The 13,535-nt window shown below is 56.7% G+C and overlaps 5 protein-coding genes across 5 annotated transcripts; 1 reads left to right on the forward strand and 4 right to left on the reverse strand.

Annotated features, from left to right (window-relative positions):
- Positions 1 to 340: 340 nt before the first annotated feature.
- On the reverse strand, positions 341 to 2,448 carry TRIREDRAFT_123255 (uncharacterized protein; the record flags this gene model as incomplete). Its single annotated transcript, XM_006967847.1, has 3 exons — positions 341 to 753; positions 835 to 2,193; positions 2,279 to 2,448. 3 exons carry the CDS (start codon positions 2,446 to 2,448, stop codon positions 441 to 443), a joined length of 1,842 nt encoding a protein of 613 aa, XP_006967909.1. The 3' UTR covers positions 341 to 440.
- A 619-nt stretch (positions 2,449 to 3,067) lies between these two features.
- TRIREDRAFT_123256 (uncharacterized protein) lies at positions 3,068 to 4,611 on the reverse strand (the record flags this gene model as incomplete). Its single annotated transcript, XM_006967848.1, has 1 exon — positions 3,068 to 4,611. One exon carries the CDS (start codon positions 4,609 to 4,611, stop codon positions 3,160 to 3,162), a length of 1,452 nt encoding a protein of 483 aa, XP_006967910.1. The 3' UTR covers positions 3,068 to 3,159.
- A 1,211-nt stretch (positions 4,612 to 5,822) lies between these two features.
- TRIREDRAFT_37366 (uncharacterized protein) lies at positions 5,823 to 7,576 on the reverse strand (the record flags this gene model as incomplete). The annotated part of the gene is made up of 2 exons (XM_006967711.1): positions 5,823 to 6,074; positions 6,128 to 7,576. Coding segments are annotated over 2 exons (1,701 nt in total), but the record flags the coding sequence as incomplete, so codon positions are not given.
- A 1,886-nt stretch (positions 7,577 to 9,462) lies between these two features.
- TRIREDRAFT_5107 (uncharacterized protein) lies at positions 9,463 to 10,666 on the forward strand (the record flags this gene model as incomplete). The annotated part of the gene is made up of 2 exons (XM_006967702.1): positions 9,463 to 9,656; positions 9,784 to 10,666. The coding sequence occupies 2 exons, from the start codon at positions 9,463 to 9,465 to the stop codon at positions 10,664 to 10,666; spliced, it is 1,077 nt and encodes a 358-aa protein (XP_006967764.1).
- Positions 10,667 to 10,805: 139 nt separating this feature from the next.
- On the reverse strand, positions 10,806 to 13,478 carry TRIREDRAFT_66832 (carbohydrate esterase family 4; the record flags this gene model as incomplete). The annotated part of the gene is made up of 1 exon (XM_006967849.1): positions 10,806 to 13,478. The coding sequence occupies one exon, from the start codon at positions 13,476 to 13,478 to the stop codon at positions 10,806 to 10,808; it is 2,673 nt and encodes an 890-aa protein (XP_006967911.1).
- Positions 13,479 to 13,535: the final 57 nt, after the last annotated feature.

Here is a 13,535-nt window from a genome sequence, read left to right on the forward strand (position 1 = left end):
ATCTTCTCGCTGGTTTAGAAATTGATCCATGTTCGCTCAAGGAAAGACTAGATTTTGCCTCACATAGTGCCCCATTGCCAGCTTAGTAGTACCAAAATGCGAATACGATTTGCACGGACCTTTGGCCAAGTGCAAGTACTACAAGTGTTGTGAAATCACAATACGCGTATAGGAATATCAAGGATGAAGAGATGTGATGGAGGAACTGCAACTTGAATACGCGTGTACACTCTTCACTCAACACCAGACAAGACAGGAAGCGAGATTACCGTTGTGCACAAAATGTACCCCTATCATCCATTTAGCGATCTATCATGTAATAGCATCGCATTGCAGTATCTCAAGTCATTGTTGTATCCCAAGTCTTAGACAAAAACTCCCGCCAATACAGGAAACATGCAAACAGGCGCAGTCAAATCAATAAAAAGCTTGGACAACACTCAGCACTCATCCTTCCAGTTGTCGCTGATCCACTCGGCCAGCTTCGTCGTCAGCGTCCCCTCCATATACGGCTCCACGTCCTTGGCGCTGTAGTCGCCGCCGCTAAACTTGAGCGCGGGAATGATCCACGGCAGCAGGAAGTCAATGAAGACCAGATCCACCGCCTTGGGCTTCTCGTCGGCCGAGAAGCCAACCTCGGCCTGGATGCAGTTGGGCACGGCGTAAAAGTCAATGGGCTTGTGGACCGTGTCATCGCCGTCCTTGCCGATGTCATCCTTGGTCGTGTAGCCGCCAAAGAGCTCGCCATTGTCACTGGAGCCATCGTCGCCACGGAGCTCGAGGCGGACCTCCTCTTCATTGTCGTCGTTCTGGACAACTTCATCAATCTCAGACCCCTCTTGACCAAGATCACCAACTTCGACACCATCCTGACCATCTTCAACCGTCTCGGTTTCCTCGTGGTCATCAAAGTTGGGCCGGGGGTACATTTGCTGAGGAATCGTCAACTGCCTGGTGTTGGGAAGCCCGTGGATAAAAATCTTGGCCTGGCTGTTGAGGATGCCAATCACCTTGGCGGCGATTTCGTACGGCACATCGGCCACATAGCGGAAGCCGCTGTTGAACGGGCTCACGGTGAACGTGTCGTCGCGCGTAAAGGGGCCCTTGAAGATGTCGAAGCGGATACCGCCCGTGTTGAGAATCGCCAACCGCGGCTTGTCCTTTCTGTCCTCGTTGACGACCACGCTGGGCAGCACCTCCTCCTCAAGCCAAGAGTAGATGCTGTCTTTGCCGGGGTACGGGGCCCTGGTCATCCACAAGTCTCGGGGCGCGCAGCCGTAGCGATGGTCGAGGTCGAGTGCCTTGCGGGCATCCTCAATCATCTGGCTCGCCTTTCTGCCCTCCTTGGTGGGGAACGTGGTCTCGTTCAAGCCGGTGTGATAGTACATTCCGTAGAGGTTGTTGTCGATGTATTTACGGCTAAAGGAGATGCCCTTTTGAGCTGCGACTTCCTCGCCATCCTCTTCCTTGGGCTGCTTCTTAGCGATGCCGTCAATGGACATCCAGCCAATGGTCTCAAGGTAGCGGCCGGATGCGATGGCCAGCGACTTGGAGTCGTAGCTCACGGCATCTCTGATGTGCAGGTGGCCGCCGAAAAAGGCAATAGGCGTGTCCCAGTCCTCCTTGCGAATCGCGGTGAAGATGTCCTTGAACTCTTGCATGCGCACACCGACGTGGCCGATGACGACAAAGAGGTCGGGCTTCTCCTTGATGGCGGCCTGGAACCAGTCCTCCTTGATGGTATCGGCCACGGGCTGGACGATGCTATTGTTGGCATTGCCGGTAAAGTCGAAGAGGAAGCCAAACGCCACAATGTTGAGGCCGAGGTTCTTGGTCTTGAACTTGCGGTATCGCTGGGCCTGGGGCACGCGCTTGCCCGTCTTGGGATCGACGTAGTCCAGGTTGGACGCGATGTAGTTTTCTTTGAAGTTGGGGACGGTGGTGTTGTGTTCCATGTCGACCGAGTATGCCTTGTACAGCTCATGGTTGCCGGTGCTCAGGATGTCGACCTTCTGCTGGGCGTAGATGTCGTATTGGTAGATGCCCTTGGGGACGGAGCCGTCGTAGATGCCGCTGCCCTCGATTCGATCGCCCGTGTCAATGAGGAGGAGGTCGGCGCCCTTGTCGTCGGCGAGCTTGCGCATGTGCTGGGAGAAGGAGATGTAGTCGCCCCAATCGGCGGAGAAGGAGGGCCTAGGGAACTTGTCAGCACATGTCTTGCGCTGTTGGCAGTTCGTCTGTCGCAGCTAATTTTGATTGGGCTCAAAGATGGACTCACTCTAGAAAGTGCCCGGACAGCCAGGCGTGCGTGTCTGTGGTGTGCAAGAAGTTGAGCTGCCCCCAGGTCAGGTCGCGCATGGGAGCCGCCACGGGCTTGACGGCGCCGGGCTGGGCGGCTTCGACCGCGGCTGCAGCGATGAGGGCGCCGAAAAGGTATGATTCCAGCATGGTGGCGAGACTATGATTCCATGGGAGATGGAGGAGAGAGAGGAGATGGTGATGCCGACGAGGCTGGATGATGACTGAAGGCGGTGATGGAAGGGAGGCAAAGGCGATTGATAGCAAGATGATTGGAAGATAAGGTACATGTGAGGAATGGAGGTGAAGCTCCCGGTCCGCTGACTTACTACAGGCGCTGCCATCAAGGTTCAGGTGACATCAGCGGGGAGACGAGGGTGCTAATCGCTGGATGGAACCAGCCTGTACCTCGATGCCGAGCAGCCCGCCATGCAGCCACAAACAGGCACAAACAGGCACCGGGCTGAAGTCTATGTATCTTGATAGATGCAGCCTATCCAGAGGCTGAATTGGATATAGTTTGATTGACCTAGAAGAGGACGATGATCAGATAGAGAGGAGCAGGTCAACTAAAGATGTCCTGTGTACCTCTTGCTGACAGCGGCGGAAGCCAGTGACATGCATCCCCATAGGTGCCTAGCTGACTCATCACTCCTCCACCAGTACAACAGCTCCTCCCTTCACTTTCCGACCTCTTCCAACTCTGACTCGACTTCAGCTACAGTTTGAAGAGATATTGGACATGTTGTTTGTCATTCAAAAATCGAAACTCTGTCAAGATGAAGAATCAACAAAATCCGTGTCATAGATGAGTCACAGTACTAATTTACAGAAAAAAAAACAGCCCTTCAGTCATCAATCCTAAGCATCAGCTTTCGACGTCAACACCAAATCATCCAGCTCATAGACGCCGATAAACTTGAAAAACGACAACACCTGCGGCGCGGTCCCGCATCCGTCGCCCATCGGTGCCGTGGCATTAAAGTCCACCAGCGAAATCAGCCTGTCCGCTACCGTCGCCGACACCGTGTAAGTCGTGTTGAACGCGAGGTTCCGCCCAATCACCTGGAACATGTCCAGCCCAACTTCCGGCCGCACCGTGACGAGGCATGAGGCTGGGGCCTTGGAGTTGTTGTTGGAGGACTGAGGCTGAGCCTCGGTGAGGATCTTGTTGAGCGCCGGCTTGTCAAACAGGCCCTGCCTGCCGAGGTTCTGCGTGCCGTTGCTGGCGGCCGAGACGGCGCCGGACACGTAGATGATGGCCTGGCCCTCCTGGCCGACGTTGACGGTCTTGACGACCTTTGGTGGGCTGACGGTCAAGTCGATGAAGTCGACCGTGTCCGAGTGCTCGTTGACGACGTACAGGCGCGTGTTGTCCGCGCTGGGCCACAGCCCGTGAGGCTCGACGCCGCTGGCCTGGATGGCGCCCAGCAGGACGGGCATCCGGCTGGAGTCGGGCTGCGCGTACATGAGCGTCTGGTTGGTCGAGGCCACCGTGACGAAGCCGTGCATGGTGCCGTTGATGACGGCAAAGTTGGGGTGGTTGGTCTCGGCCCCGGTGTCCATGACGCCGACGACGCGGCGCTTGACGAGGTCAATGACGGACACCTTGCCGACCATCTTGTGCGCCGTCCACAGCCGCTGGCCGTCGGGCGAGATCATCATGTCGGACGAGAAGACGTCGCCCAGGCCGGTGATGTTGGCGACGACGCGCCGCTGGGCCACGTCGATGACGGACAGCGACGGCGAGCGCACGTGGTTGGCATACGCCGTCTTGCCGTCCGGGCTGAAGACGACCTTGCTCGGCCCGCCGTACGACGGCACGTAGCCGACCACGCCGCCCTCGAGCCCGTCGACAATGTCGATCCGGTCGACGCCTCGCGTGCCGACCCAGACGTGGCGGTTGTCATGCTCGAAGAAGGCCTCGTGCGCGTTGCGCTCCACAGACGTCTGCGAGACGACGGAGTTGTCCTCGGTGCGGAACACGGTGACGGTGTTGCTCGTGACGGCCAGCGACACGATGAGCTTGCCGTCGGGCGAGAAGCCCAGCCCGTGCGAGTTGACGACCTTGACGTACTGCGGGTTCAGGTCGTTGCTCAGGCGGCTGTCGCCCAGGCTGATGGTGCCGAGGACCTCGCCCGTGGCGGGCTTGATGACGGTGATTGTGTTGGACGACTGGTCGCCCGTGTAGAGGCGGTCCGCGTCGGAAACGGGGGCGCCTTTGCCGGCGAGGGCGGGCGCTTGGTCCCAAGCCGAGGCGAGGCCGGACAGCAGGCCGAGGGCTAGCAGGGTGAGGCTTGTGTACGGCGGCATTGTGGCTGTCTGGACGGGGTATTATTGGTGTGGTCTGTATGTGACCATCAGACTCTTGTGAGATGCAGAGATAATGGCCGCGGAGCTGCCGTTGTTATAGCCGTCACACTTGTATGTCGTGGAACATCTCGGACTGACATGTCCTTGTCACGGGTTAGAGCTCTCGGATACCGGCTCCAACACCTCCATCGTGCAGCCTCCCATCACGTTTTCCCCCCTCAGACAGGCCGATTAACAAGGAACACATCCAGCAAGGGTATTACGAGACGAGGTGAGATGTGTGGTTGAAGTCCATCGGCCAATCAGCACAATGTTCGAGGGCCCGGCAGTATGTTGTCATTTGACAAAGGGGGAACAGGCCCCGGGCCTCACTCTCAGCCTTGTCTCGGCTCGTCGGTCCTGTAAGCGCATCTCGGTGCTGTCAGCCGCATCTCGGTGCCAAGGGAATTGGATATGCCAAACGGGATCTCGGGTCTTACCTCCTGTCAAACCGGAGCAGCTAATTAAGGTACTACTAATACAAGGGCTCTCAACTGAGCTTCCATCCGCGAACAAGGGCGTCAGACGTTTCTCTCTCGGGAGATTTATCCGCGAATCAGAAAATGCACAATCATAATCGTCTTACATACTTACATCTCCTGCCTTTGACGTTTGTCATGTGTGTTCCAACTACTATCCCATGTCCCGCAAACTCTTGCCCCGTCGGACCATCGGCATCATCAGGACCTTGAATCTGCAGTACTATGTCTGCTTTTAATTTGCCCTGACTATCTATGCTGCTGACCCTAAAATCTCACAACATCACTCTAAAGAGAATGCAATGCAACACATACGGCTGTCAATAGAGAGTGCCGAGGAGACGTCAGGGGGTTTCTCGTGGGAATTTCCTACCGTGGCGTAAAGGGTGTTGATCCCTACCTTACCTTGCAGTTGATACAAGTTTTGTTGTGGAGGTTTCATGTAGGTAGAGCATGGCTTGATGCTGACGGAGTGGAAAACCCAGTCAATTTGAAAATAGACATCAACAATGAATGTCCCCACGGCGTGATATCCAACTAAACAGCCGTCGTATATCGTCTAATCTGTTATGTAAATCTTAGACCAACTCTATGAAATCATTCTTCAGATCCTCTCCAATCACATCAAGGTCATTGATTTAGATTTCGTTGTCGTTCAACATCCGCATCCCCATTCGCCCCATCATCCTCCTCTTCCTCTCCACCGTACCAGTCGTCGCTCTCCAGGCCATTCCCTCGAATGAAGAAGGACCCAATACAGCCCAGCAAGGCCAAACCGCCGAACAGACTCCATGCGAGAGCTTCGCCCTTGGGCCGGATTCCCATGGACACCGTGAACAGGCCGCCAGAGGCAAAAGGACCGATGCTGCGGCCCAGCGCGGACAGAGTCTGGGCGACGCCGTTGAGAGTCCCGAGACTGTCGTGCGAAGGTGCCGAATTGGTGATCTAGTACATGTGTTAGTCGAGAAACCGAGTTGTTGCTTCATGTTTCGACTTACCAGTAGCATGACGCATGACAGCCCTCCCACGGCGCAGATGGTCTTGAGAATGAGCACAGCCCCAAGCTCAATAAACAGCCACATTGATCCGGTGCCTAGGCCAAACAGAGGCTCATCGTCGACATAGCCAATCCACGGCATGGCAATCATGCTGACGGCCAGACCAAATAGCGCAAAGCGATACGTGCCCAGGTTTCCAAACCGGCTCTTGAGCGGCTGAAAGAAAAACGCCTGGAACAGAATGGTGACGAGTCCCGCAAAACTCAAGCTGATGCCAATCTTTGTGGGCGACAGTTCACGGCCAGCAGGAGCCGGGGAGGCGGCGAAGATGGGGTACAGGCTGTTGAAGCTAATGTTGGCCAGCTGGAAGAAGAGGTAGGTAGCCAGCAGAATTAGCGTCGTGCAGTTGAGAATCTCGCGCCACGGGGTGTGTTCCTTGTGGTTGTCGTCCGCCGGCTTTGCCCTCTCGTCGTCTGTAATCGCTTCGTTGTCATCAGAGGCTGCGTCATCAGAGACGGGGGATAGCAGAGGCTGCGTTTGAGCAGTGGTTCGAGGACGGGGCCATCGCGAGCTCCACGATTGTCGTCGCGGAGTCCGACTAAAGATGCCCGAGATGCAGTTCTTGAGCCGCGTAGCCCACGTCGGCTTCCACGGGTCATCGTCAATGTCCTCCAGCGTCTCCTCGAACCAGATGCCCACCACAATGACGGCGGCCGCAAGAACAGCGGCGCTTAGGACGTTTGGCCCGAGGTAGGGGAATTCTGTGCCCATGCGCCCGACCAAGATCCCTCCCAGCGCAGGGCCAGTCAGGCCTCCCAAAGAGTAGATGATGGGTAGGTAGGTAAAGGCCCTGCTCTGGTTCGACCGGTCCGTGATCTCGCCCAGGATGCTGGGCACGCAGGCGGCATTGCCGTTGAGCAGCCCCATGGCGGCGTGGACCAGGACCATCTGCCAGTACTGCTTGCAGAAGCCAAAGGCAGCGAAGCAGCCCATGAGCGAAAAGGTGCCGGCCAGCAGCACCGGCTTCCGGCCAACCACATCCGACGCGTAGCCCCAGAGGAAGTTGGTGGACAGCTGGGCCAGGGCGAAGACGCTGGCCAGCAGGCCGACGTAGAGACCGCTCTTTTCCGGGGGGATGCCGGGCATGGACGCCACCATCTGAGGCAGATATGGGCCGATGGAGTTGAGGGCGGTCTGTTCGGCGAGCGAGAGAAAGGCCAGCAGCAGCAGCTGGCGCACGGGCAGCGGCGTCTCGTCGTGGTCGTGGGACGAGGAGACGGACGAGGCATCGGAGCCGATGGCGGAGGGGAAGCGGTCGCTGTCGGCGTCCGAGGACGAGCCCGGGGGCTTGGGCGGAGGCGTCGGAAAGGTCTGGTATTTCGGAATCGACGGGCGGCGCAGCGACGTGATGTTGGGGATGGGCGAGCCGGCGTGGAACGAGCCCGACGACCGGGACGGGCGGTAGCGAGACGTGATGCCCGGCCCGGGGCGAGCGTTGACTGGGCGCGTCATGGCTGTTTTCCGGGCGATTGATTCAGTCGCCTATCCAGTCGCCTCCTATTGCTCTTGCTCTTGCTCTTGCGGCTTCCGCTTCAAGCGTGCCGGCGTGTGAGAGGCGTCGAATGCCCCGGATATCAGCTGTTGTTCGTTTGCGATGAGCTTGCGGGTTCGTCAGACGGCGGGCGTGTGAGCCAGAACCTGCGCGACAATCTGCCGCCACAAGATCATGCTGGAGAAGCGATGGTTGATGAAGAGAAGAAGTGCAAAGATGGGCGGCGATTCTTCAGCACGATGCGAGTGGGATGGTGGCAGACCGAAGGCGCTGGAGAGGCCGGAGGAGGAGCAGGACAAAAAGGTTTGCAGGATCAGAAGTGGAAGACGTCAGGATTCGACAAGCTTTTTTTGCAGGAGAGGTTGCAGGTGGGGACCTGCAGCTTCAAGTATCTGTACCTGGTAATAGCTCCAGGAACACGGTGAGGTCAAGGTCATGGCCCGGCATTGTAGAAGTACCTAGTAAGCGACGGGGCTTTAGCGACATGAAGACTCGTTTACCGTCTCGAACATCTCATCCTTTTCGAATTCAATCATAGAATTGGAAGGATTCTAGAAGATTTTGATTCTCTCTTTGCAAGACACGCAAAGCTCAGAGTAAGCTGGGGAGACTCTCCATCGTTGGCTGCGATTCCTCTCGTTGGTGCCGGTCAGCGGCACGGACCGATTGGGGGGGCGGGTCTGACGCTATTCTTGCTTCAGAGCAGCTTCAAGGTGTGTAAGAGGAGTAAGTGGTCAAGATTAATAGACAAGGCGTGATTGGCTCCTATCCCTACTTTAGTAACTGAGTCAAGGTGTCGGAGAGAAGGATTCGTAAAGGGAACTGGAGGATTAAGTAAGCTCGTGATGCCGAGAGTGCTGCTGGATGCTGGTGTCGGTCGTGGAGGGGTAAAAGCGAGTTCAAGGGCCAAGAACGTGCTATTATGCATTGCAAGGTAAGGCATCTATGATGCTGCTGTGATGAAGAGAGTGACCAGAAATGATTATAGATTCACGATTGGGCGGTCTCTATACCTAAGTCGTCAGCAATAGGAGGTCATGGTAAGCCCGACTGAAAAGCTGGAGCTCTGTAGGAGTATTGTCAAGTAAGTACCTAGGTACCTTGCATGTAGTATCTGCGCACTCTGCATTGGCTTAGGTATACAACTGCCTGCGTGCTTGTTCTCCCCATTGCCTCTATACGGTCGAGGGATTCATCATTACCATCGATTAAACCAATTGTTATCGACAAATCTCCTCTACCCAATGTTGATATAGTATCTTGATCCGCCCTTTGTCATCCTTATCTCCCCTCAACCCATCACAAGCCGCCCCTATCCGCACTACGCCCTCCAACAACCGCCGCGCCCTCCAACCACAACACCACATGCACTATCCCCAGAATATGCTCCAAGTCAGCAGCGATTGCGCCCTTGAAAGGATGGCTTGGATGATCTTCAGAATCTCTGGAACTGGTAGCCCTGCCAATCATGAAGCAAGATGGACGGTTCCAGGCGGGGAGCTACATTCTTGGCTGCATGTGGTGTGACGCAGCTTGGCATTTGTCCCGTGAATGTGCCTACTTTGCAAGATGCGTAGACGATCTATCGATGGATGTATCTCATGTTGAGGATCCGAGACCGGTGTTCCAGAGGCTTGATAACCGAGGTCAGGACATTCAGGACTTTGACTCTCGACAGATATATATCCAGCATCATGCCCTCCTTGACCACCACACTCAAGTCCTCACACCACATGTAAACTTATACAGACGAAGACTGACACAAGCACACAAAAATATCACAATGGCCACTCTTGACATCAACCTCCCCTCGCCCTTTGCAGACATCCCCCGCAAACCACTCCTCTTCGGCCCCTCCCCCATCCAGCATCTCCCTCGCATCTCCGGGGCCCTCGGCGGCAAAGTCAACGTCTACGCCAAGCGCGACGACTGCAACTCGGGCCTCGCCTTTGGAGGCAACAAAGTCCGCAAGCTAGAGTATGTATCCTCCCTCCCTCCCTCCCTCCCTTCTTTTCTTATCTCAATACAGAGAGAGAGAAAGAGAGAGCGAGATAGAGAGAGAGAGATACCTCATACTGAGAGTTGCTGCTGAATCGTGATTTAGGTACCTCGCCGCAGATGCTCTCGCCCAAGGAAGCGATACCCTCGTCTCCATCGGCGGCATCCAGTCAAACCACACTCGCGCCGTCACCGCCGTCGCCGCAGCCCTCGGCCTCGCTGCCGCCACCGTCCAAGAGCACTGGGTCCCTTCTTCTTCCTCTACTAACCCCTCTTACTCAATGGACCCAAACTACGAAAAAGTAGGCAACATCCAGTTATCCCGCCTCATGGGCGGCGACGTCCGCGTCGAGCCCGCCGTCCCGTCATTCGGCATCGAACACAAACCCACTCTCGCAAAGCTCAAAGCAGAACTGGAAAGTAAAGGGAAGAAGCCCTATTACATACCCGCCGGGGCATCGGATCATCCGCTCGGGGGGTTGGGGTTCGCGAGATGGGCGTTTGAGGTGGAGGCGCAGGAGAAGGACATGGGCGTGTTTTTCGATACGATTGTTGTTTGTGCTGTTACGGGATCGACGTTTGCGGGAATGATTGCCGGGTTCAAACTTGCCCAGAAACTCGGGTCACCGAAAAGAAGAATCATTGGGATTGATGCTTCGGGGAAACCAAAGGAGACGCTCTCTCAGGTTCTGCGCATTGCGAAATTCACTGCGGAGAAGATTGGGCTTGAGGAAGGGGATGTTACGGAGGAAGACGTCGAGCTGGATGAGAGGTTCAATGCGGGGATATACGGCCTTCCGGACGAGACGACGGTGGAGGCTATCAAATTTGGAGCGAGGACGGAGGCGTTCATCACAGATCCCGTGTATGAGGGCAAGAGTCTGGCAGGGATGATGGGGTTGATAAAGGGGGGCGAGATTGAGGGGGAGAATGTGCTGTATGCGCATCTGGGAGGGCAGTTGGCGTTGAATGCTTATACGTCGATTTGAGGTGCTTCATTCTTGAGCTGGAAAAAACAGATCGTGTATATGTGGCAGTAACTATTTGTCATTATATCCATCTATGATACCTCATAGTCTCGTTGTGTACAAAGACTCATCGCACTGTCTTTGTTCAAATGCTGTGCAATCACCACGTCCCCGAAACTCGTAAATCTCTCGAGCTCTCACCAACAGCAAATGTATACTCTCCCTCCGGAATCACCCAGTTCTGCCTCTCCACGTCCCAGTAGCTCAAGTCTCTCCTCGTGAGCGAAAACTCCACCGTCTTCGTCTCCCCCTTTCCGATATACACCTTGTCGAATCCGCGCAGGACCCGGACCGGGAAGTCGACCGTCTCTGAGGCGGGATAGGAGAGGTACAGCTGGGGTACAGCCTTTCCGCCGAGCTTGCCCGTGTTGGTCACCTCCACGGATACGATTACGTGGGAATCCCAGAGCGAGGGGTTGCCGCCTTCGCCTCCGCCTGCGCCGGATAGCGGTTGCTCTTTGTCATAGCCGTCGGGATAAGAGTATTGACCTTCTTTGATGTCCTTGACAGACTCGATATACGGATACACGTATTTCTTGAGCCTGCGAATTCCTGATGGGAATAATGCCTCTTCGGCTTGGGGGATAGTGGTGTCAAAGCTCGGGGGCTCAACTTCCGCAGCAGGCCGCTCATCCGGCAGCGGCGATCTCGGCTTAGTCTCCGTGATCTTGAGGTTCTTGTAGTCAAAGTTGGTGTATGAGAGCCCGAACCCAAACTCGTAACGCGGCTCGATGTTGAACTTGTCGAAATGCCGGTAATCGATGTAGAGGCCCTCGCTAAAGTCTTGCTGAGGGACGGCCCCGTTGGGCAGATACATAACCTGGCCACCCGGCCCGTAGTCGCTAAGGGACTTTCCAACGGTATACGGCAACTTGCCACTGGGGTTTTCCTCCCCAAAGAGGATGCTCGCGAGCGCGTTTCCACTCTCCTGCCCAGGCAAATTGGCGGATATCAGCGCCTTGATGCCGGGCATATCGATCCATGGGTCCACGACCACAGGTCCGACGGAGTGTAAAACTACAATGGTCGTCCCTGAACCGTTGCCACAGTTGAGCCCGACGTGGGTCACCAGGCCAACGCCTCCCTTTTGCGGCTTGAGGTCGTTGCGATCACCGCGGACTCCCTCCCAAGCGCGATAACCCTCTCCCGAGTCCGAGTTGATAAAGACCATGCAGATGTCCTGACTCTTGATGACGCCTGTGTCCAGCTCGTCGTTCTTCAGATGCTCAGTGAGCTTGACCTTGTCCTTGTTAAACTTCTTTCGCAATGCTTCGATGGGCGATACCAGGTAAGGAAACTCAACAGCGCCGCTTCCCCAGCCAGATGCCAAGGTCCCCTGGTTGCACGATCGGTCCTCGCAGTAGTTGGGGCCTTTTCCGGGACCAGCGTCTTCTCCAAAGATGCCGATTCGCACTTGGCCCTCTCGCTTGGTTGAGTTTGAGCCGCCGCCGCCGCCCAGAAGGCCGTCGACGCTCAGGGGAAGGACTCCTTCGTTTTTGAGGAGAACGGTTCCCTCCGCAGCGATCTGACGAGCCAAGATGGAGTGGTTGGCTTGAACATTGACAAACTGGTTGACGACAACCTTTTCCTGAGGAGACGAGCTGGCTGGGGCCGTTACGCCCATTCTGTCATTGGTCCAGGATGAAAAGTTGGGGCCCTTCCTATCAAACAGCTTCTCGTCGTCTTGACCGAGCTGGTACCACGCAGCAACAATACGAACAACCATGTCGTTGAGCCTCTCCAGCGGCAACGAGCCATTCAAGACGGCGCGCGACAGATTGGGGCCCCAGAGGGAGTTGCCATCCTGCCAGCGCAAGCCATCACCCGGCATGCTCATGTCCAGGCCAGCCAGTGCACTGCCGACACCGGATCGCTGCGCCAGCCAGTCGGACATGACGAAGCCCTGGAAGCCCAGCTCGTCCTTGAGGATGCCATTGAGCAGCTTGGAGTTTCCACAGGCGTACGAGTTATTCACCATGTTGTAGGAGCACATGACGCTGGCCACTCCGGCCTTGACGGCATCGCCAAACGGCCAGGCGTAGATCTCGTGCATGGTGCGGTCGTCAATGTTGGACGAGAGCGCGTTTGGCAGCACCCATTCCCAGGCCTGACGGAAGTGCTCCTGCTCGTTGGCGACAAAGTGCTTGATGGTCGCCATGACGCCCTGGTCCTGGATGCCCTTGATCGTCTCATAGCCCGCCACGCCCTGGAGGTACGGATCCGCGCCAAAGCCCTCCCAGTTGCGCCCGCCAGCGGGCATCCTGCCGAGGGGCCCAACGCAAGGCCCCAGGAGGGCGTTGATGCCCTTGCCGCGGGCCTCGAGCGCGTGGACCCTGCCGTGCTCGTACATTAAGTGCCTGTTCCACGTCGCTCCCACCGTCACGCCCGCTGGCAGGGCCGTCGCGTTGTCGGCGAAGCGAATGCCCAGCGGCCCGTCCTGCAGCGCCAGCGCCGGGAAGCCCACGAGCAGCGCCGGGGCCGTGTTTCCCACCGCGAGCCCCATGCTCCATCCCGTGCCGGTGGTGATGTTGACCTTTTCAGGGAGCGTCATCCTGGCCACCATCTCGGCAGCCTTTTGGTAGCTGTCGGCCCATTGGCGAACGGAGCCGCCCTTTGGAGTTGGATACCACGGCGGAGACTTTCCGTCGAGGGGCGTGATCTTGAGCTTCTTGTATCCGAAGGCGCCGGCGGCAGCGAGCAGCATGACGATGATGGCGATGACTGCGAGGACGGCGATGCAGCACCTGCTCTTGCGCATCCGGCGAGGCAGCATCCATGACAGGCGACCGGGGAGGCCTCGCTTTTTGGAGCGGTCCAATGGTGAAGAGTC

The sequence above is a fragment of the Trichoderma reesei genome, assembly GCF_000167675.1.
Source record: "Trichoderma reesei QM6a unplaced genomic scaffold TRIREscaffold_19, whole genome shotgun sequence".
In the NCBI taxonomy this organism is placed as follows: domain Eukaryota; kingdom Fungi; phylum Ascomycota; class Sordariomycetes; order Hypocreales; family Hypocreaceae; genus Trichoderma; species Trichoderma reesei.